General features: G+C 52.4%; 1 protein-coding gene across 1 annotated transcript in view; it reads right to left on the bottom strand.

Annotated features, from left to right (window-relative positions):
* The window catches only part of DNAH10 (dynein axonemal heavy chain 10), a gene marked incomplete at its 3' end in the record, with an annotated part of 138,752 nt that overhangs the window by 69,220 nt on the left and 46,511 nt on the right, over positions 1–23,021 (bottom strand). Inside the window, exons 27-37 of the mRNA XM_079150513.1 lie at positions 22,070–22,303; positions 20,704–20,826; positions 12,296–12,529; positions 10,647–10,870; positions 9,646–9,915; positions 9,370–9,553; positions 7,013–7,147; positions 6,293–6,445; positions 4,474–4,662; positions 3,009–3,155; positions 1,846–2,037 (exon numbers count right to left, since the gene is read on the bottom strand). Coding sequence (XP_079006639.1) covers positions 1,846–2,037; positions 3,009–3,155; positions 4,474–4,662; positions 6,293–6,445; positions 7,013–7,147; positions 9,370–9,553; positions 9,646–9,915; positions 10,647–10,870; positions 12,296–12,529; positions 20,704–20,826; positions 22,070–22,303 — 2,085 coding nt within the window. The remainder of the gene's footprint in view (positions 1–1,845; positions 2,038–3,008; positions 3,156–4,473; positions 4,663–6,292; positions 6,446–7,012; positions 7,148–9,369; positions 9,554–9,645; positions 9,916–10,646; positions 10,871–12,295; positions 12,530–20,703; positions 20,827–22,069; positions 22,304–23,021) is intronic.

Raw genomic sequence — 23,021 nt, 5'->3', positions numbered from 1 at the left:
TCGTCCTGAGAGCGTTCGCAGGTACGATTTCGTCCACTTACGGCATGCGGTTCAGGGGTTCCTGGTCTGTTTGCAGAGTGTGCAGCCATCAGGACCTTCAGTGTGAGAACACCCCACCCGTCCATCAGCCACCTCTCCCCGTCCCGTGCCCCCTCCTCCAGCCCCTCAAACATCGCGCTGGCTTCTGTCCCTATGATGTGCCGACTCTGGACATTCCACACCAGTGGAATCAGGCAACACGTGGCCTTCGTGCCTGGTGCCTGCCGCCCAGCATTACATCTTCAGGCTCTGTGACTTTGTAGCGCAGCGTGTGAGTCAGTTTTGCATCACTGTGACAAAATACCTGAGGGAAACAGCTTAAAGGAGGAAAGATTTCTCTCTCCTTGTGGTTTTAGAGGTTTTGGCCCATGGTTGATGGGCTCCATCGGTTCCGGCCTGTGATGAGGCAGAAGGTCTCCGTGGAAAGGCATGGCAGAGCCAAGTGCCAGCTGGTGGCAGCTGGGAAGCACAGAGGGAGGAAGAGGCTGAGGACACGGTACACCCTTGTGGAGCACGCCCCAGTGACCCGCCTGCTCCACGGAGGCCCGCTGGCTAGTTTCCACCACCTCCCGACAGTCTGCTCAGCGGTGAATCCACAGTGGGCAAATCCAGCGAAAAGGTCAGCGCCCTCTCCACCCAGCCACTTCCCAAAGGCCACCTTGAACGCTGCTGCACAGGGGACCAAGCCTTCAGCACAGGAGTCTGGGGGAGCTCCAGATCCAGTCTCGGCCCAGAGGCCAGCGCCGCCCTCCTCCCTGTGGCTAAAGCGTGCCCCGCGGCACAGCCGGGCCGCAGCTTGTTCCTCTGCCTGGCAGATGGCGGACCCCGTGCAGTGTCTGCTTTGGGCCCTCTGGGGGATGCCGCTTGGCGCATTCGTGACCAAGTCTCCCGGGAGACATCGTCCTTCCCTTGGGTCTGCGCGGTGGGGGGGCGGGGCAGAGCCGCAGGGCCTGAGGGTTCTCGTAGGATCTGTGGAGGAACTGCCCGACGGCTCTCCAAAGCGGCCGCGACGTCTTACACTGCGGCCACGAAACACGCCTTTTTACACAACCACTCGTGGACAGAATCCGAATCAGAAAGGCGCAGAGAGCATCCATCCATGGCAGGTGGCCGGGGACCTCTGGGTAGCCCAGCGCCCCAGGGACTCCGCGGGGGCAGCCACCTGCCCTGCAGCCTGGGACTTGGACTCGCTCCTCGGAACCCTGACCAGGCGCGTGGGCTTGGCGAGGACACGCCACCTCGCAGGCCGCCGGTGCTCAGGGCCTGCCCTGCGACCCCGAAGCATCTCACTTCATCTTCCGCAGTGTGTCTCTGGTGGGGGGGATACACTGAGCCCCCAGAGGAAACACCTCAGCCACCGCTGTCACTGTGCAGGCAACGCCGTGAAGTGCTCAGCCTTAGGCGGGACGCGTCCCCCAAGCTACCGCCCCACGAACCCAGGACAGAAGCCAGACGCCAAGGCTGGAGCTCCATGATGTCACTCGGGTGTGGTCGCTGGAGTCGCAAGTTCACAGAGACAGTTCCGGGATGGCCGGGAGGGGCGGGGCGCACAGTGGAGCTGGTGACGGTCCCACGGTGACAGTCCCCACAACCAAGTGGCTATCCCTACTGCTGCGGAACCTTACGCTTGAGGATGGTGACGAGAGCCAGCGTCGTCCTTGTGTTTGGCCAGCACTTCTACCGAGGCAAGTGACTGGGACGCCAGCCCCACGTGGCGATCATCTTACCTTTTTTCCCTTTTTATGGAAGAACTTCGGAAGACGCAGAGGAAGCGGGGAAGGCGGGGAGGCCACGGCGGCCGCTCACCTGCACCGGCAGCAGCTCGTAGCCGCTCTCGGCCAGCACCTGCTCCACGGCGTCGTTGAAGTCAGGGTAGCGGACGCGAGGGCAGTCCAGCCCCGGGAACAGGTCGGAGATCAGGCCCAGGAAGAGCGGCACGTCCTCGAACACGAACTTGGGCAGGTTCATGTCTCGCAGGGCCCTCATGAGCACCACGTCCTGAGAGGCGAGCACAGGAGGCCAGGCCACTCACCACGCTGTCCCTTTACAGGAGCAGCGCGTGAGCACGTTACACGCAACAGTGCGACATGGCGAGACGAGGTGCTCGCGGCCCACGTCTGCACGGGTTCTTACGCCCTCACGGGTTTTACAAGGAATTTAAAGTCACGTGCCATTTCCTACAAGGTGCACGATTTTTTAAGCGCTCCATGGCGGAACGCTTGCCTGGCATGTGTGAGGCCCTGGATTCGATTCTCAGCACCACATAAAAATAAGTAAAATAAAGGTCTATCGACAACTAAAAAATATATATGTTTTTAAAAAAGAACATAAAGTATGTCTTTTAAATTTGTGCCTTTTTTTCCAAAATTTTATATGAAAATAAAAATCCGCAAATGAAATCTATAAAAGTGGAATATAAAGTATTGAATTTTACATAGAAATGAAAGCTAGCTACAAAACAGGCTGAGCAAGGCCGCTGGAGAAGCAGGGAGCCTGGTGCCCGGGATGACAGCGGCCGAGGGCTTTGGAGGAGCTGCACACCCAATAGACGGGACAGTTTCTCCCGCTTCCTTTGCAAAGAAAAAAATGGGGTGGAAAGGCTGCGGCTGGACTTGATCAGTGCTCTGCGTGAGCGCCTGGGAACACCTCGCTGAACCCCACTAACAGGTACTAGGAAGGCATATGAACAGGAAGACCCACCCCTAAGCCTCCGGAGGGCAGGGTTTGCCCCGCCGCCACCCCGCCACCCCGCTGCCCCGCCACCCTGAGACTACAGATCCACCGTAGCTACTAAAGCACCGTAGATTCAGGCACTGGCAGGAGGACATGAACTTGACCTTAAGACAGTAAGTCCCACTAGAAGGCGATGCGGTGGGCAGGCAGCCACGGCGAGGCCACACGGGGAAGGAAGGGCCCCCCCGACCTAGAACTCGCCTCCTGACCCGGGCCCCCCTCCGGCCTCCACCCACCTCCTGCAGCTCCGAGGAGCCCCGCTTCAGCTCGCCGGCCATGACCAGCACCGACTTGAGCGCTCGGAGCCCGAAGTCGTAGTGATGCTGCTTGGACAGCTGCTCCCGGGCCAGCTTGTACAGGACGGTCATCTTCTTGGCCAGCGTCTTTGTGCAGAAGACGAGGAAGAAAGAAAAATACGGGCTGAGGTGAGGAGAAAGCCAGAGAGCGCCACCGTCCCCAGGTGAGAGAGGCACGGGAGCCCCCTGAGCAGGCACCCTGGCCACCTCAGAGCGAGGGAGCACCTGCCTCTCCAGCGACCGCTGTCCCCCAGGCTGGGGAGATCGGCCCCGCCTGGACCCGGAGCTTCGTCCCAGCACCGTGACCACACTCAGAAGGATGCTTGCTGTGATCTGACCTAAGCTACACCCAGGCTGCTTCTGTGCCCGTTCAGAAGACCGGTCAACCACCTGGACCATGCAAGGCATGAAGCCCACTGTCCCCAAGGCTGGGGTGGGGACTGGGGTCATGAAAGCAAACCGGAGGTCTCCTCCTGCCAGCTCAGAATCCTGATGGCCTCATGAGCAGCGAGAGCCTTTAAAAACATTGCAGGAAAGCGATGTAACAATGCTTTAGGTTAAAAGTAGCCTCTCGTCTGCACCTTTTCCAGAACCTTCTGGAAATATGTGTGTGCATACTTTGATAGAGAGGTTTTGAAAGGGGATATTATACAAGACAGATAGGTAAGTCTGTCTACATAAAATATATACAAGCGGGCACGGTGGCACACACCTGTAATCCCAGGGACTCGGGAGGCTGAGGCAGGAGGATCGCCAGCCTCAGAAATTTAGTGAGAACCTAAGCAACCTAGTGAGACTCTGTCTCAAAATAAAAAATAAAAAGGGCTGGGGATGTGGCTCAGCCTAAGTGGCCCTAGGTTCAATCCCTGATATCATTTAAAAAAAAAAAGATATCTACACACTCACACACGTCTTTTGAGAAAGGCTAAGTGCTAGGTGTACTCATAAGGTACATGCGTGAAGAAGACACCGTGAGAGATACGTATGTATACCTCCTACCGATTGCGTATCTTGCTCTGCTTTTTATCCCTTCGGATGTGTTTTTAAGCCACACGTCTCAGGGTGTTGCGCTGAGTGACAGAAGCCCATCGCAAAGGGTTTCACGTGGTCTTCTCCAGATACAGGACATTCTTGCCCTGACTGGGTAATAGGGCCAGGAGGAGTGTGGGGGTAGGGGGGGTGCCTAGTGGCACTCCACGTCCCCGTGAGGTGACGGCAGCTCCCGTCACATGTGTGACCAGACGGTCCAGCTCCAGTCTGCCCTGAGTGCCCGGCTCTACTCCTGGGCCCCTTTGCTGGTTCGCCCTGCGGTGTGTGGGGACCCGGGGTTTCCTGGGACCACTGTGTTTGGGGGGAGCTGGGGAGGGGAGAAACCCAAAGCGAAACCGCCGGGGCTGGCGCCCACCTTGGCCCACAGGAAGCCCTCCGAGAACAGCATGATCTCGCAGATCTGCTGCAGGTCAGGCACAATGACCACCACGGGCCGGAACAGGGCCTTCACCGACTCGGGCAGCTCCGTGCGGCCCGCGTAGCCGGGGTTCATGGTGATGAAGATGCCCATCCGCGGGTCCAGGGTGATCTCCTGCCCTTCAAACTAGGGAGATGGGAGAGGAAGAGGGGGTTACGTGGCTTCTCACGCCCACCAGCAGATAAATAGCCAGTGGGTTATTTATCCTCATGCCAGAGGAGTGGACACCATTTGTCTCCTTGGGCCTTGACTGACCCTCAAACTCTCTGAACCCAGGTCTCTGCACTGAAGGAGGCCAGGCTGGGAAAATACGCAGGCTGAGGCTGATGGAGGTGCTGTGTGACCTCCCAAAGGTCACCTGACCTCGCTGAGCCTGTTTCCCTTTCCAAAACTAGGAATACAACCTACCTGGCAGCTTGGTTGTAGCAATAAATGAGACAACATGTAAGAAAGCAGCCTGCGTGACAGGTCACCTGAGGCCAATTCGCACTCCTCTCTCCTCTGCCTGTTCCTGTTTCCATCTCCGCCCAGCCCTGGTGCAGGCCTAATGGGAAGCTCAACCCTTTCCTACGAATGCTCTGGGCATCCTTCAGGAAACTGGTCTTCGTTCCTCCAGCTGCCCAGGTCCCAGTGAGCTGCAGACGTCTCCTCCAGCTCAGGCTGGGTCCCAGCAGTCTCTCGGAGAATTTCATCTCCACTGACATTTTACTATTTTCTTTCTTTCAAATGTCCATCAGCCAGAAACAGAAATTTTCATTCTTATGAGGTGTGGGCTGCACCATCAACAGGACCTCAGCCCGCGGACCACGGACTCCCCCAAAAGTGAGCCCACGATCTTGCACCCCAGATCGGCACCAAGATGGGAGCCCACCTGAGGCCCAGGGGGTTCTTTGGAAAAGACGGACGGGCCCACCCTTGAAACCCCAGCTTCCAAAGGTGCTGCAGGTAGAACTTCCCTCCCACAGAGCAGGGGGCCAGCCTAAAGCACCGCAGAGCACATTTTAAAGCCAGCCTATCCGGAACCTTCCCTGGAGTCCCAAGAGGCGGTAGCGGGAGCCCCTGCACAAGATGCTCCACAGTGGGCCCCGCCGATGTCCGGGGGAGGTGGGCAGGGTGGAGGACCTCGAGCCCCAGCCTCCCCGGGGCTCTGCAGGGGCTCAAGGGTGGGTGCGTGGGAGTCCCGGGGAGGCGGAGGGGAGCATGTCCCCCGGTGTCCAGGGGGGTGTGTCTGCAGAGTAGGGGCAGCAGGTGACAGGACAGAGGGCTGCCCCCGCCCCGCTGCCTAGGTCCCACGGGACACGCGGCGCCCTGTTTACCCAGCCCACTGACACAGCGGGTCACAGACTCCCAAAGGCGAGTCTGGAACCTCTTGGCCGGGAGGGGCGGGTGACTCCTCAACACACTCTGCTTTTTAATTTTGCTTCCCGCCCGGATGACAGCCTTCCCAGCCCGGCTGGTGACGACGCCAGGACTTTGCGAGCTCACAGGCAGCAGGCACCGCCAACCCGAGAGAACTTCTGGAGTCGGGTCTCCTGGGGCTCGGGACAGCGCCTGCCTTGACGGGGTCCGCTCGGCTTACCCAGGAAACCGCACTGCCGGCTGACGTGTCTGCAAGCCATTCCAAGCCCCGGGACATGGCCACCCAGAGCAGAGAAGGCGAGGCCCTGGCGAGTCTGGCGAGACTCCGCCTGCAGGAAGGCTGGTCTCGCGGCGGGTTTCCATCCTGGTCCCGCCCAGCGCCCCCGCCTGTGCTCACCTGGAACGTGGCCAGCTGGTGGATCAGGGCGTTGCGGATGGTCTGGATCTGAGACGAGATGACTGACAGCACAGAGGCGTCGATGCGGTTGAACTCGTCGAAGCAGCCCCAGGCCCCGCACTGGGCCAGGCCAGAGAAGATCTTCCCCACCGCCTGGGACGCAAGAGACACCAGGACAAGCCCTGTTTCCCCCTTTGAAACTGAGGGACGCCCGGATGGATACGGTTTCCAGATTCAACAAGATGGCCCGATCGGCAGGGAAGCGGCCCACCAGCCACTCGGCTCCCGGATCTCCCTGGCAAGATGCCGAGGCCTCTCCCGGGCCAGCTCCCACTTGGGATTTTACAAATAGAGATTATTTTGTCTGCGAAACTCCAGGTTTCTCACTTCTCTTGAAACACTGTAAACTCTGGCAACTGTGGGTCTGATTTCCCACGTGGAGAAGATGACCCGGAGCAGAACAGGTGCCTCTAGACCTGGAGGCGGGTTCTCCGTTTGGCCTCAGTCCCCACCGCTCCCTGTTGTCTCTCTCGTTGGCATCGCCTCACTGACGCCGGCAGCCAGCTGGGGACCCCAGCTCCACTGCTGCTCACGAGGCAGCCGTGCTTTACTCTGCGACGGCAGGTGAGGGGTTTCTAGGCTACTCTCCCGAGGTCACCGGTCATCTCGTGGATGACCAGGGAGCAATGCTCTCTGCAGAACAAGACAGCAAGGCCTTACCTTGTAATCCATGCCTTCTCCGCAGTTGGTCACGACACAGAGCAGGCCCAGGGCTTTGGCAAGGTCCTTGGTGGTCTCCGTTTTGCCGGTACCTGCAGGGCCAGCAGGGGCCCCTCCCAGGTACATGGACAGGGCCTGTTAAAAGCCAAAAGCAAAACGCAGGTTCTCTGAGAATCACTTCCAGATTCATCGCTGTGACGAGAGGCGGAATCTATACACAGGCAAGAGGCAGGCTAATGCCAGCGTCGGCTGGCCGGGTTGGGAGTGTCCGGGGCGCTGGCCACTTCTGGCGTCTCTGAGGGTGCTGGGAGTTGCAGGACTGGGCCCGGCAGATCCCCCACAAGTGTGGGCGTCACCTCGCCCACTGAGGACAGCGGGACCCAGCCGTGTGCCGCGCTGGGCGGCGCCTCCTACCCACGGTGCTGCCGGGCCTCAGGCTCAAACCAGGACAGCGCGGCCATCGGGCTTGGAGCCACCCTGCCCTCCCGGCTCTCCACGCACAGGCAGAGTGCAGGCCAGGCAGTGTCCAGAACACGGCACCAGCACCCACATGCACCTCCTCCTGTGCGCATGAGCGTGAGCGTGAGTACGTGTGTGAGGGGGGAACTGTGAGTGTGAGAGTCTGAGTGTGTGGGTGTGCGAGCATGTGAGTGTGAGAGAGAGAACTGAGTGTGTGTGTGAGTGTGTGAAGGAGAATGTGAGTGAAGGTGTGAGTGTGCACGTATGTGAATGTGAGGGAGAGAATGTATATGAGTGTGCAAGTGTGTGAGTGTGCAAGTGTGTGTGAGGGAGATGTGAGTTTGTGTGAGTGTGAGAGTGAATGTGTGAGTATGTGAGTGTGCAGGCATGTGAGTGTGAGGGAGAGAATGGAGTGTGTGAGTGTGTGAGGGAGACTGTGAGTGAATGTGTGAGTGTGTGAGTGTGCAGGCATGTGAGTGTGAGGGAGAGAATGGAGTATGTGAGTGTGTGTGTGAGGGAGACTGTGAGTGAATGTGTGAGTGTGAGAGTGCAGGTATGTGAGTGTGAGGGAGAGAACTGAGTGTGTGAGTGTGAGCGCGCGTGTGTGTGCAGGCATGTGAGTGTGAGGGAGAGAATTGTGAGTGTGTGTGGGTGTGTGAGGGAAAGAATGTGTATGTGTGAGTGTGAGGGAACAAACGTGAGTGTGTCAGTGTGCAAGTGTACAAGTGTGTGAGAGATACAAGTGTGTGTGAATATGTAAAAGTGTGAGTGTGTGAGTGTATGGTGGAGAGGTGTGAGTCTGCAAGTGTGTGTATGAGTGTGAGTCTGAGTCTGAGTATATGTGAATTGAATGTGTGAGTGTGTGTACAAGTGTGTGAGTGTGACCCTGAGTATGTGTGTGAGGGAGAGAATTGTATGTATGTGAGTCTCAGCATTAGTGTGAGTGCATGTGTGAGGGTGAGGGAGAGAATGTGTGTGTGAGTGTTTCAATGTTAGTGTGAGTGTGTGTGAGGGAGAGAATCGTGAGTCTCAGTGTTAGTGTGAGTGAGTGTGTGAGTGTGAGGGAGAGAATTGTATGAGTGTGAGTCTCAGTGTTAGTGTGAGTGTGTGTGAGGGAGAGAATTGTATGTACGTGAGTCTCAGCATTAGTGTGAGTGCATGTGTGAGCGTGAGGGAAAGAATGTGAGTGTGCGAGTGTGTGTTCTCGTGAGCCTGCATGTGATGTGGGCACATGTGAGTGTGAGTGCGTGTGTGAGTGTGAGCGGGGACCCTGTCGGGCAGGCCCAGGGTCCCCTTCCCTGGAGGTCCGACCCCACGGCTCACGGGTCGTTACGGGGAGGAGGGGCTACTTCAGCAGCGGGCAGTGTGGGCGGCACCCTGGCCCACGTTCCCCAAGTCCCCAGGTGACGTGGGGACAGCGGGCGCCCGAGTTACTGCTGAGGAGCCCGAGCTTTGGGCGCTGTGTGCAAGGCGGGGCAGCCCTGCCCCAGATGGGGCGTCACCTTCTGTGCCGGGGACACTGCATTCCCAGGGCTGCTCGCGAGGACAGACACCCGGGCAGGACGGTCTCCCGACCCGGTCCCACACCCGCTGCCCGTCCCTTCCCGCGGCCCCCACGTCCCCCGTAGCATCTCTGCACTTTTCCGAGCACCTCTCCTGCCCACCCCACACTGTCCTGGGACTAGTGTCCCCAGGACTAAGCAGTCAGCAGGCGACTGGCCCCTGATGACGTCCTGGTGGCTCCCCGGGCGGGCACCCTGGGAATGCCCACACCCCACAGTGACAACATGCCTCCGAGACGTGGAAGCCAGGCCCCCTCCCCACGTCCACCGCTCGACCACCGCGGTCTGCTGAAGGGAAAGGCAGGCCGCGGGGAAGCCCCGCCGGCTGGCAGTCACCTGGGTGAGCGTCAGGTAGATGCGGTCAGTGAGGGGCGTGATGACCAGCCTCCCGTTGAGGCCCATGTACTCGTAGCCGTAGCTGAAGGTGCCCGTGCACTGGCGGATGTGCAGCTGGTCCGGCTCGCGGTCCCAGTAGAACCGCAGCTGGCTCTCCCACTCGAACTCACGGGCCTCCAGGATGCTGGGTGGGACAGGCGAGGGGCAGGAGGGCAGACGGTCGGCGCGGGCCAGGGAGAGGCCGAGGGCGCCCCATGGCCCGGGCCAGGCACCCACCTGCCCCGGATGAAGGAGTCCACGATGTCCCTGGCGTGCACGTCGATGATGAGCACCGTGTTGTACTTCTTGCGGTCGTTCCTGCCCAGCGGCATGGTGATGCGCGTCACCAGCTCGTCGATCTGCCGGTGCATCTTCCGGCCATAGTTCTTCATGGCCTGCTTCTCCCCTTCCTGCACCTTGCGGAAGACATCCTCCACCTCCCAGGTCCACCACACCTGGCTGGCCGCCAGCACCACCATGCCCTGGTACAGGAGCATCCAGTCCACTCTGCGGAGAGAGGATGCCTGTCAGGCTGGCGCCCACCCAGGTGGAAGCACCAGCACAGCGCTCCCTCCTGATCCGGGGCAGGAGAGGCACAGCCAAGCCCCAGGCAAGGAAAGGGAACGGGGCTCCTGCCAGAGGGCACAGGAAGTGCCAGGCCAAGAAAGACCCGCCCGGAAAACCTCGCAGGTTCCCGACGGCAGGGAAAGATGCAGAGCACTTTTAAAATAGTTCTTCGGAGGTTTTCAAAATCACTTGTGTTTTGGGTTTATTGCAAGAGATTTTTTTGTTGTAGTTTTTAATTCCAGCAAGGAATTTAACAAGCTCCGCCAGGGCCTGTGGCGGCCTCCTGGGTTCCAGCACCTGGCTCCTCCTCATTCGCCCGCAGAGTCACCCGGAAATGTGGGGAGAAGGGTGCTGGCCTTGCTTCTCCAAAAATGGCACCAGGGATACCAGTCACTGCGCACCTGTTTGCTGGCCCTCGCGGACCTGCCTCCGGGTCAGTGGACATGCGCGGATGCACTGGAGGGCCACCCTGCCCACTCAAGGGGGCCAACTGTGCGGCACACAGGAGTCGGGCGAGCTGGCCGTTAAACCGCTCCACCGTCCCACCCTGAGGACGCTCTGGGCAGCACTGCCCACGGTGACGGTCTCCACAGCTTCACGCTGACGGATGAGCGAGGTCCATCACGGGGACCGGCGTGCCCCAGAAGAACGCGCCCGTGCGCACGACCCACCTGCTTCTGTCCTCGCAGTATCTGAAGATGGCCTCCTTGGTGATCAGCCTGTTGGTCCTTCTCATCTCGTTCAGCACGGCCGTCATCCAGTCCTCCACGCGGCCCTCGGCCCGGATGATCTTGCGGAACTCCATCACCTCGCCCTCGGCCGAGATCATGGCCGACACCAGCTTCTCACCGCTCTCCCCATCGTGGAACCGCAGCAGGGCTATGTTGTCGTACATCTGCAATGGTGCGGAGGCGTCCCTGAGGCTGCGGCCTGCTCTGCATCCAGAGCCCCTCCGGTGCCCGCAGAGCCGCCGGCCACCCGCCCAGGCACCCGCCCGGGACAGCGGCACAGCCCGGGGCGCCAGGAACCTTCAGCTCCCCCACGCTGGGAGGAGACCTGGGGGGTCTTCAGAAGAGGGAGCAAGAAGGCAGACTCTCCCTAGCACACGGGCTTTAGGGCACATCGGGGACCAGGAGTCCAGACACGGTGGGACAGGGGCCACAGCGGCAGCGCAGGCAGCGGGTACAGAGGGGACATGGTCCTCTGGGGAGCCAGAAGCCTGGGGAGACCTGGAGCCTCGGTGCAGCAGGGTCACTCTGGGCAGCCTGGGATAAACCCCACGCTGGCTCTCCCAGGGTGACCCTAAGGGCACGTTAAACCATTGGCATCTGTGGCTATTATCACGGCTATCCCTCCAAAGAAAATCCAGGAAAATGAGTCCTTTAGGGCCCAGGATATTATTTTGCAAGTCACTCTGCAAACCAGAGGGAAAGGAGAGAGGGGCCAGGGCTTTAGACAACAAAATCCCAGGCCTGCAGCAGGACTTCCGCTCTGCCCTGTGGAAACTCTACAAGATTAGCTGCAGGGAGAGGGGTGAAGGGCTCGCTCCTGGCTGCCCTCTTTGGAATAAGGGAATCTTCACACCACTGTTCTCAAAAGAAAAAAGAAAAAAAACCTGCCATTCAAGGCTGGTTCTCCAGCAGGATGATCTTGCCCCAGGGGACACTGGCTTTGCCTACAGACACTCTGGGTCATCATTTCATGGGGCCTCAAGGGAGCAGGACACCCGCCTGCCAGGGAGCAACACCCAGCCCAAAGTGCAGCTGAGGATCCGCCAGACCCAGAACTCCCAGGAGCTGCCCCGGGACGGGGACGTGCTCCCTGCCCTTTCTGGCACTGTGGTTCTAGGACATCCCTGTGTGTAGAAGGTAACAGGTCGTGGGGTGGAAGGAGTCACAGTAACTCAGCACCGAGGCTGCCTAGGGACTAAGAGCATGACCTCGCTCTCCGTACCCTGCACCAGAGACGCAGTGACTGCAGGTGACAAGGGCAGCGATCCAGGCTACTCAGACAATGGCGAGAGATGAGAAAACCACTGCCCAGAGAGGTCGAGTCGCTTGCCAAAGTCCACACAGCACATAAGGGAAGAGCCCGGGAACTCTGGTTCCGGAGTCCGCGTGCTAAACCGCGGTTCTCCCTGGCCTGTTATCACACCAGCCGTGGTGTATTTTGGTGGTGGTGGTTTTGTTTTAGTTTCTCAAAAAAGACAAGGTTTTGGACCCTGGGAAAGAGCGAGGAACCGCTGAGCCTGGTGAATGCAGACTGAGCCACATCGTGGGTCGCGCATGCCGAAACCCCGCGCCCGGGCCCCCGCGGCCACCTTGATCATGTGCTCCTGGACGCAGAGCGGGTCGCTGTTGCCCAGGATGCTGAGCAGCTCGTCGTCGGAGATGAAGAAGAAGCGCGGGAAAGCGTTCCGCTTGGAGTCCAGGTAGTCGTTGAGACTCTTCTGGCACCTCTCCAGGCCCTCGCTGATGTGCTGCAGCTCGCCCAGGCGGCTGGGGGCCTCGCAGCACCGCTTGATCACCGGGTCCTTCAGGGTCTCGCCCATGATCTGGAAGGGGCCCGAGGGAGCCGTCAGCCTGCGGGGCCCGGCCGCCAGCACCTCCAGGGCGCCCGTCCCCCCGGGGGCCAGCTGCGCGGCGGGTGCCCCTGGGTCGCCTGCAGCAGGGCCCTGTGGATGCAGAATGTCCCCCACGGCACCCGCCAGCAAGGGGGCGGGCGCCTAGGCATCCCCTTTCCAAAGTCTGACAACACAGACCACAAGACGAGTCGCTGGGGCGACTTAGATGATTCACGGACCGAAACCGGAGGAAGGGGGAAGAAGCAAGCCGGGCACGTAGGAGGAACCGTCCTGCCTAGGCTACCTGTCCACCTATCCACCCCGACGGAGGGGGCGCCCGGGATGCGCCCGGGAAGGTTATCTTGGGGCCGAGGAGCGCTTGCCCAGCATGCTGGAGGCCCTGGGCTTGACCCCCTGCACTGAGCGAAATAAAGTAAAAGTAGTTACTATCTTGGGTGAAAGGATTGCTGGTATGTTCTGTCTTTTCTTTCTGTTGTTCTTTTTTTTTTTTTCCTTTGGTGGGGGACATTTAATTCTTATTTTTTTAGTTGTTGATGGACCTTTATTTTATTCATTTACTTATCTGCAGTGCTGAGAATCGAACCCAGCGCTTCACACGTGCCAGACAAGTGCTCTACCCCTGAGCCCCAGCCCCAGCCCTTTTTCACTCTTTTTCTTTTGCTTTCTCTGTAAATCCTTCTATAATGCATTTTCAGATTTTAAAACAGTTTGTAACTCCAGTGGATGAAGGAGATAAAACGCCAACCAGACACCTGTTTCCCGTAGCCGGGAACGTGGTGGTGATGCTAGGCGGGATTTGAGGGCGGGTGGTCTGTGTCTAGATGGCCCAGCAGTGGCAGAGACCAGTGTGGCCTCGAAAGGACCTGACATGCGGCCACACTCTGGGCACAACTTGCTTCCTAACCACCTAGTGCAAGACGGCCAGCTGAGCCAGCATATCGACACCTTTTTTGAGAGCAGATTGCTCTCAAAAGAGCAATCTATCATTCACCATTTGCCTGCCTCTCGCCTGTCCATCGCCTGCCTTACCCCTATCCATCACCCAACACTCGAGGTTCACCTCCCCATCATCCGACAACAGTCAGCAAACTGATCGCCAACCGCCAGTGGAGCACCAGCTGCCTGCTGTTGCCTGGAAGTTCACTGTCACAGTACCTGCAGGTTTGATTACACGTGGCTGCCGCCATTTTGAGACACCATCCAGGCCCCATAGGACCCCTGGCCGGACTGACTGAGCCCCGTCTCCAGGATCCCTCAGCCCGACAGGTCACTCCCTGCCTCTGGGGCCCTCACATTGACTGACCGCTCCCTGCTGCCAGGACCCCCAGACCAACTGACTGCGCCCTATCACCGGGACCCCAGACCGACTGAATACACCCGGCCTCCAGGATCCCACAACCACACCAAACACACCCGACCTCCAGGACCCCTGCCTGACCAACTGCACCCCGCCTCCAGGACCTCCAGCTGACCACGTCCACCACTGAGCTGCAGCTCCCCATTTGCCAACACATTTGGAAGCCAGAGCAGCCACCTTGGATAATCCTGGAAGCCGTAGCTCCCATCTTTAGGTGGGGCAAATCCCATCCTGAGACGCCTGCTGGAGGCTTGAAGCTCATTGTCAGGTACCTCTCATGCATCAGGCTACTGAACACTGGGAGGTTTGAATACTATATGACTGCTATACTGTACAGTTTCTTTTTTCTCCTTACTGAAAAAATTTAAGTTTTTATTTCTTTACTTTTCTTGCTCTCTTTTCCTTTTGTTTACCTGTTCCCTCTGAGTCTCTTTCTCCCTTTTTTGCATGCTAACATCCGATTTCTTTTGATTACACTCTCACCCTTTCTATTTTCTAGAACTTCTGTATATTCTATTCTTATCCCATTAACAGCCACATTCTACATCCCTCTGCATCCTCTTTGTCCTCCATTAGAAACTGCAGACCTTATTGCAAACCTGTTTGTTTTACTGAAGATAACATTTGAACTCACTTTGTTTATTATGACAATTTTGTTATTGTCCCCATAGCGGCTATTTGGTCTAGGACTGCATAGTGTCTGAATTGGGCACTGCTAATATTGATCTCCCCTTAAAGAAAGGGTTTTGGAAACTTATAGGGCCACTATAAGCCTATAGGGGGAAATCTGCAATACCCCAGATCTGCACTGATAGAGGGGAAGATACATGAACAACATGAAAGAACAAGGGAAGAAAATGATCCAAACAAATCTAGATTCTATAGTAACAGAATCCAATGACAGTATGTTAGAAGAAATGTCAGAAAAGGACTTCAGATTATACATGATTAAGATGATTCGCAAAGCAAAGGATGAGATAAGAGAGCAAATGCAGGCAATGAATGATAATACCAACAAGCTGAAAGAGCACCTGCAGGAAGCAAAAGATCATTTCAACAAAGGGATAGAGATTCTCAAAAAAAAAAAAAAAAAAAAAAAAAAAAAAAAACAAAAAACAAACAAAAAAAAAAAAACGGAAGTCCTTGAAATGAAGGAAACAATAAACCAAATAAAAAACTCAATGGAAAGCATCACCAAAAGACTAGACCACTTGGAGGACAGAACCTCAGACAATGAAGACAAAATATTTAATCTTGAAAATAAAGTCACCCAAACAGAGAAGATGGTAAGAAATCATGAACAGAATCTCCAAGAACTATGGGACATCATGAAAAGACCAAATTTAAGAATTATTGGGATTGAGGAAGCACAGAGATACAAACCAAAGGAATGAACAACCTATTCAATGAAATAATATCAGAAAATTTCCCAAACCTGAAGAATGAAATGGAAAATCAAATACAAGAGGCTTACAGAACACCAAATGCACAGAATCACAACAGATCCACACCAAGGCACATTATAATGAAAAGGCCTAACATTCAAAATAAAGATAGGATTTTGAAGGCCGCGAGAGAAAAGCATCAGATTACATATAGGGGGAGACCAATACGGATAGCAGCCGACTTCTCAACCCAGACTCTAAAAGCTAAAAGGGCCTGGACCAACATATTTCAAGCTCTGAAAGAACATGCTTGCCAACCAAGAATCCTATACCCAGCAAAACTAACCTTCAGATTTGAAGATGAAATAAAATCCTTCCATGATAAACAAAAGCTAAAAGAATTTACAAATAGAAAGCCTGCACTACAGAATGTTCTCAACAAAATATTCCATGAGGAGGAAATGAAGAACAACAATGGAGGTCAGCAAAGGGAGGAACTACCTTAGAGAAAAACCACTCAAAGGAGAAACCAAGCCAACTTAAAACCAAAAGTAAGCCAAATGACTGGGAATACAAATCATTTCTCAATAATAACCCTGAACATTAATGGCCTAAACTCATCAATCAAAAGACATAGACTGGCAGAATGGATTAAAAAGAAAGACGCAACAATATGCTGCCTGCAAGAGACTCATCTCATAGAAAAGGACATCCACAGACTAAAGGTGAAAGGATGGGAAAAAACCTACCACGCACATGGACTCAGTAAAAAAGCGGAGGTTTCCATCCTTATATCAGATAAAGTGGACTTCAAGCCAAAGTTAGTCAGAAGGGATAAAGAAGGACATTTCATACTGCTTAAGGGAACCATAATTCAGGAAGACATAACGATAGTAAATATTTATGCCCCCAAAAATGGTGCATCCCTGTACATCAAACAAATCCTTCTCAATTTCAAGAATCACATAGACCACAACACAATAATTCTGGGCGACTTTAACGCACCGCTGTCACCACTAGATAGATCTTCCAAACAAATCCAACCAAAGAAACCATAGAACTCAATAACACAATCAATAACCTAGACTTAATAGACATATATAGAATATCCCATCCATCAACAAGTGGATACACTTTCTTCTCAGCAGCACATGGAACCTTCTCGAAAATAGACCATGTGTTATGCCACAAAGCAGCCCTTAGGAAATGCAAAAAAATAGAGATACTGCCTTGTGTTCTATCAGATCATAATGGACTGAGAGTAGAAATCAATGACAAAGTAAAGAAAGGAAATTACTCCAACACCTGGAGACTAAATAATATGCTATTGAATGAAGCATGGATAACAAAAAACATCAGGGAGAAGATTAAAAAATTCTTAGAGGTCAATGAGAATGACGATACAACATATCAAAATCTCTGGGACACTATGAAAGCGGTACTAAGAGGAAAATTTATTGCATGGAGCCCATTCCAGAAAAGAATGAAGAGTCAACAACTAAATGACCTAACATTACAGCTCAAAGCCCTAGAAAAAGAAGAACAGAATAACAGCAAAAGTAGTCGAAGACAGGAAATCATTAAAATCAGAGCTGAAATCAATGAAATTGAAACAAAAGAAACTATTCAAAAAATTGACAAAACAAAAAGTTGGTTCTTTTAGAAAGTAAACAAAATAGACAAACCCTTAGCCACACTAACAAAGAGAAGGAGAGAGAAGACTCAAATTACTAAAATACATGATGCAAAAGGAAACATCACGACAGACACCACTGAGATACAGAACATAATGAGAAGCTACTTTGAAAATCTGTATTCCAACAAAATAGAAAGTACCGAAGACATTGACAAATTTCTAGAGACATATGCTCCTCCCAAACTGAACCAGGAGAACATGCACGATTTAAACAGATCAATATCAAGCAATGAAATAGAAGAAGCCATTAAAAATCTACCATCCACGAAAAGCCCAGGACCAGACAGATTCTCAGCCGAGTTCCACAAGACCTTCAAAGAAGAACGCATTCCAATACTTCTCAAAGTATTCCAGGAAATAGAAAAGGAGGGTACCCTACCAAACTCATTCTATGAAGCTAATATCACCCTCATACTCAAACCAGGAAAAGACACATCAAGGAAAGAATATTTTAGACCAATATCCTTGATGAATATAGATACAAAGATCCTTAACAAAATATTGGCAAACCATATCCAAAAACATATTAAGAAAGTTATGCACCACAATCAAGTGGGGTTCATCCCTGGAATGCAAGGATGGTTCAACATTCGTAAATCAATAAACGTAATCCATCATGTCAATAGACTTAAGGATAAGAATCATATGGTTATTTCAAATGACGCAGAAAAAGTGTTCAACAAAATACAACACCTCTTCATGCTCAAAACACTAGAAAAAATAGGGATAGTAGGAACATACCTGAACATTGTAAAGGCTATTTATGCTAAGCCCATGGCCAACATCATTCTTAATGGAGAAAAACTGAAACCATTCCCTTTAAAAACAGGAACAAGACAAGGATGTCCTTTTTCACCACTTATATTCAATATTGTCCTCGAAACTCTAGCCAGAGCAATTAGGCAGACTAAAGAAATTAAAGGGATACAAATAGGAAAAGAGGAACTTAAGCTGTCATTATTTGTGGATGACATGATTCTATATTTTGAGGATCCAAAAACCTCCTCCAGAAAACTTCTAGACCTCATCAATGAATTCAGCAAAATACAGGCTATAAAATCAACACGCATAAATCTAAAGCATTTTTATATGCAAGCAACGAAACAGCTGAAAGGGAAATGAGGAAAACAATTCCATTTGCAATAGCCTCAAAAAAAAATAAAATAAAATACTTGGGCATCCATCTAACCAAAGAGGTAAAAGATCTCTACGATGAAAACTACAAAACATTGAAGAAAAAAATTAAGGAAGACCTTAGAAGATGGAAAGAGCTCCCATGTTCTTGGATAGGCAGAATTAATATTGTCAAAATGGCCATACTTCCAAAAGTGCTATACAGATTCAATGCAATTCCAATTAAAATCCCAATGATGTACCTCACAGAAATAGAGCAAGCAGTCATGAAATTCATCTGGAAGAATAAGAAACCCAGAATAACTAAAGCAATCCTTAGCAGGAAGAATGAAACAGGGGGTATCGCAATACCAGAACTTCAACTATACTACTAAGCAATAGTAACAAAAACGGCATGGTATTGGCACCAAAATAGACAGGTAGATCAATGGTACAGAATAGAGGGCACAGACACAAACCCAAATAAATACAATTTTCTCATACTAGACAAAGGGGCCAAAAATATTCAATGGAGAAAAGATAGCCTCTTCAACAAATGGTGCTGGGAAAACTGGAAATCCATATGCAACAGAATGAAACTAAACCCCTATCTCTCACCCTGCACAAAACTCAACTCAAAATGGATCAAGGACCTTGAAATCAGACCAGAGACCCTGCATCTTATAGAAGAAAAAGTAGGTCCAAATCTTCACCTTGTTGGCTTAGGATCAGACTTCCTTAACAGGACTCCCATAGCACAAGAAATAAAAGCAAGAATCAATAACTGGAACAGATTCAAACTAAATAGCTTTCTCTCAGCAAAGGAAACTATCAGCAATGCGAAGAGAGAGCCTACAGAGTGGGAGAATATCTTAACTCTACACCAAGAATACAAATAACCCAATCAACAAATGGGCTAAGGAAACGAATAGACACTTCACCAAAGAAGATCTACAAGCAATCAACAAACATATGAAAAAATGTTCACCATCTTTAGTAATAAGAGAAATGCAAATCAAAACTACACTACGATTCCATCTCACCCCAATTAGAATGGCGATTATCAAGAATACAAGCAACAACAGGTGTTGGCGAGGATGTGGGGAAAAAGGTAGACTCATACTTTGCTGGTGGGGCTGCAAATTAGTGCAGCCACTCTGGAAAGCAGTGTGGAGATTCCTTAGAAAACTTGGAATGGACCTACCATTTGACCCAGCTATCCCACTCCTCGGTCTATACCCAAAGGATTTAAAATCAGCATACTACAGAGATACAGCATTGATACTACATTGATACTACATCAATGTTCATAGCTGCTCAATTCACAATAGCCAGACTATGGAACCAACCTAGATGCCCTTCAACTGATGAATGGATAAAGAAACTGTGGTATATATATACAATGGAATATTATTCAGCCATAAAGAATAATAAAATTATGGCATTTGCAGGCAAATGGATGAAATTGGAGAATATCATGCTAAGTGAGATAAGCCAATCTAAAAAATCCAAAAGACAAATGATCTCACTGATAAGCGGATGATGACACTTAATGGGGGGTGGGAGGGGGACAAGAATGGAGGAAGGAGGGACTGTATAGAGGGAAAAGAGAGGTGGGAGGGGTGGGGGGAAGGGGAAAAAAATAACGGAATGAATCAAACATCATTACCCTATGTAAATGTATGATTACGCAAATGGTATGCGTCTACTCCATGTACAAACAGAGACAACATGTATCCCATTTGTTTACAATAAAAAATAAAATAAATAAATAAAAAAAAAAAGACGGCCAGCTGACTGTGCAAACAGCACTGCGCACCAACCTGCACTTGGTGGAAGAAAGATTCTGCTCTAACGGTGCAGTTGCTGGAGACCCATCAGCAAGCTGACACCAGGCCCTTGAACTGGACCTCTACGCGGGGCCCTGGAAATCTTTCTTCTGGTGCTCTCATAACATGAAATGTTTTACATAAGATCAAAAGAAAAATCTAAGACATAAAGTCGCCCGGGATGCTGTGGCAATTGTTGTCTGACCCTGCGCACACGGGAGAGGTCCAGCGGCCAGCCGCCCAGCTGAGGTCTGGGGTGCTGCTCAGAGTCGGAGCATCAGCAGGGACGTGCCGAGACCCCTCGGGGTGGGACCCAGGTCTGAGCAAGAAGCTCACCCGTGCTTCAGGGGCCCTAACACGCAGCCTCAAGGTAATACGTGTTTTTAAATAATTTTGTGCAAAGCTTCACAGTGTGGAATTTTCCATTCTTGGCATCATGTCAGGGCTCAAAAAGTCTCGGATTTTGGCTTTTCAGATTAGGGGTATTGACTATCAGAGTTGCCCGCCCCCGAAGGTGAAGCAACCAAGAACAATACGTTTCCTATGCTTCCAAACATTTTTTAAGTAAGCAAATGTTGCTTCTATGATAAAATTAAACACTAAAAAGTCGGTGTCATGGGCCAGCAGCCAAAAATCAAACAGGAATTTTTTTTACTAAACAGATTAAGGTCCTGACAGAGAAGATGCAGAGGCCTCTAAAGGAGAAATAGTACATGCAAATTAGACGCGAAGGCCTCTCCCCTCTCCGCCCGCCCGTCACTTGCCCTTTTGAACACGCGGTCGATGTTGTCGAACTTTTTCGCCTCGTCTGGAAGTTGAGATCTTATGTCTCCACCGATAAAGATGCTCTCGAGATACATCCACTTCCTCTGAACCAACATCCAGATCTGCAAGAGGACAGTGTTGAGGTCACTAGGGAGCAGGGGACCAGACACTGTGAGGAACGGTCAGCGAGATCTCACCCTCCCCGGGCAGTCCGCGTCTGCTCAGTCAGGGACGTTGCCGGCCACAGAGCAGTGAGCAGGTGCCTGGCCACGTCCCCCTGAGCCGCAGCTTCCCTTCCACAGTTAACTGCGACTCAAAAGGACAGTCCTGCCCGGTCAGGGGACTCTCACGTGGCATTCATTAGGGCAGAGTGTCATGGCCACTCTGTTGTACTAGTAGTTGTTGCGGTTAACCTCCGCACTTGACTGATAGGTTAAACTGTGTGACGGCTACCACAGCTAGGTACGTAGAGGAGAAACACAACACACGGGCTTCCGTACTATCTGCTTCGGGGGCCTCCTGGGAACATCTTGGGGTGTATTCCCTGGAGGATAAGGGGGGGACTACTGTGCGGGAATTCTGGAAAAAGCCTAACAAAATATTTTACGATAAACAGTCACATTCAAAAGCAAAAGAAAATCCTCCACGTCCATGCAGAACAGGGAGGAAACTTCAGCCACGAGCAGCGTTTGGAAACTGTGACCCACAACAAACAAGGGCAGGGGGGCGGGAGCCTGTGCAAAAGGCAAGCCCCATGCCCTGTGCTCAGGTGCTCTGCCTCTAGACCCAGAGAACCAGAAACAGAGACCCCAAGAAGTGGCTGCACAGGAGGCTCTCGGCAGCCTAGCACCACACAAATATCCATCAGCCTGAATGGATAGACAAAATGTGGTCTCTTCATACAATGGAATACTACTCAGCCATGAAAAGGACTGAGGGACTGGGCTGCAGCTCTGCCATAGAGCACCTACCCGTCGGTTCAAGGCCCTGAGGTCCATCCCCAGCACCTCAAAAAAAAAAAAAAAAAAAAAAAGACTTAAAAATTAATATGTTTGCAATTTTCAATGTGCTAAAGGACATGAAAGCATCCTTGCAAAAAGAACAGGACAGTATTAAAGAAGAACAGGACCACATTGGAAAAAAAATTAGGAATCTTAGAAATTAAAAATGCATTCATCAAAAATAAAAACTCAGATAAACTCCTCCATGGAGAAGTTAGGAGTGCCTAGAAGTGCGCTCCTCCCCCAAATAAATCGAGACAAGAAGTATAAAAGAGGACCATTCATTTTGAAGTGCAATAGTCTCGTATACAGGTGCTTTCCTGCTGTGAACTGACCTTGCTCCGTCTTTTGTCTTTGTGCTCACCTCAATGACTTCCCCTATTAGAGAAAGCGTTTTCTCCCATTTGTGAACCGTCTGCAGAAACGGGCCCACGAATCTGCTTCCTGAGATGCTCTGCAGGTTGACCGTGTTGTCATCGAGACTCTGAATGATCTCGTCCACAGAGCCCAGGATGTAGCCCCGCTCCTGGGTGCCTTTGTAATACTTGATCACGTTGAATTTCATGTTCTCCCAGGTGTCCAGGATGTCCTTCACAGCCTGGCCAGGGAATTTGGCAAAAGGCTCATAAGTTGAAAAAAACAGAACCCCAACCCAACAATGACCTCTTTAGCTTCCTTGGATCAGCACCTCAACTGGGCTCACGGAGCAACTGTGTGAAAAGTCAAGACCGGATCATGGTAGCGACTGTCACCATGGATCAAGCAAGTTGCAGACACGACCTTGGTGGGTCCTTGGAGCAACCTACCGTGGCAGGGGTTATCACCCGAGACTCGGGCTCGGGCAGGCAGGGCAGCTTGCCAAGATCATGCCCGGTTCACTCAGCCGCCGAGCCCAGAACCAGGCCTGACTTCCATAGTCCACCCCGGAGCCTGCGAGGTGATGGGCTCTGCCCTGTGCTGACCCTACTGCCCAGCCAGAAAATCAAAGGACTGAACAACATGCCCACGAGCACTCCATCTTCAAAAAAACCTGTATACGACGTGTGTATGTGTACACGTATTTATAACATGGACCAACGTCTACTGTGTGCGTGTATGTACACAGGTACGTGTGTGTGGTGGGTGTGTACATCTTGACGTGTGTATGCGCTTACATAGAAACGTGTGCGTCCGTGTGGTGTGTGTGTGCAGACCTGCGTGCGCGTGTGTGCAGTACGGGTACATGGCGTGTGCGTGGGAACACCTGCGTGCACGCAGGTTTAAGGCGGGAAGAACGTTCACTAAAAGCTCAGGGATAATTGCTCGGCCGGCAGGAT

Source organism: Sciurus vulgaris (assembly GCF_902686455.1).
Source record: "Sciurus vulgaris genome assembly, chromosome: 8".
Lineage (NCBI taxonomy): Eukaryota > Metazoa > Chordata > Mammalia > Rodentia > Sciuridae > Sciurus > Sciurus vulgaris.
Note: the sequence above shows the minus strand (reverse complement) of the source record. Positions and strands in the feature narration are given on the sequence as shown.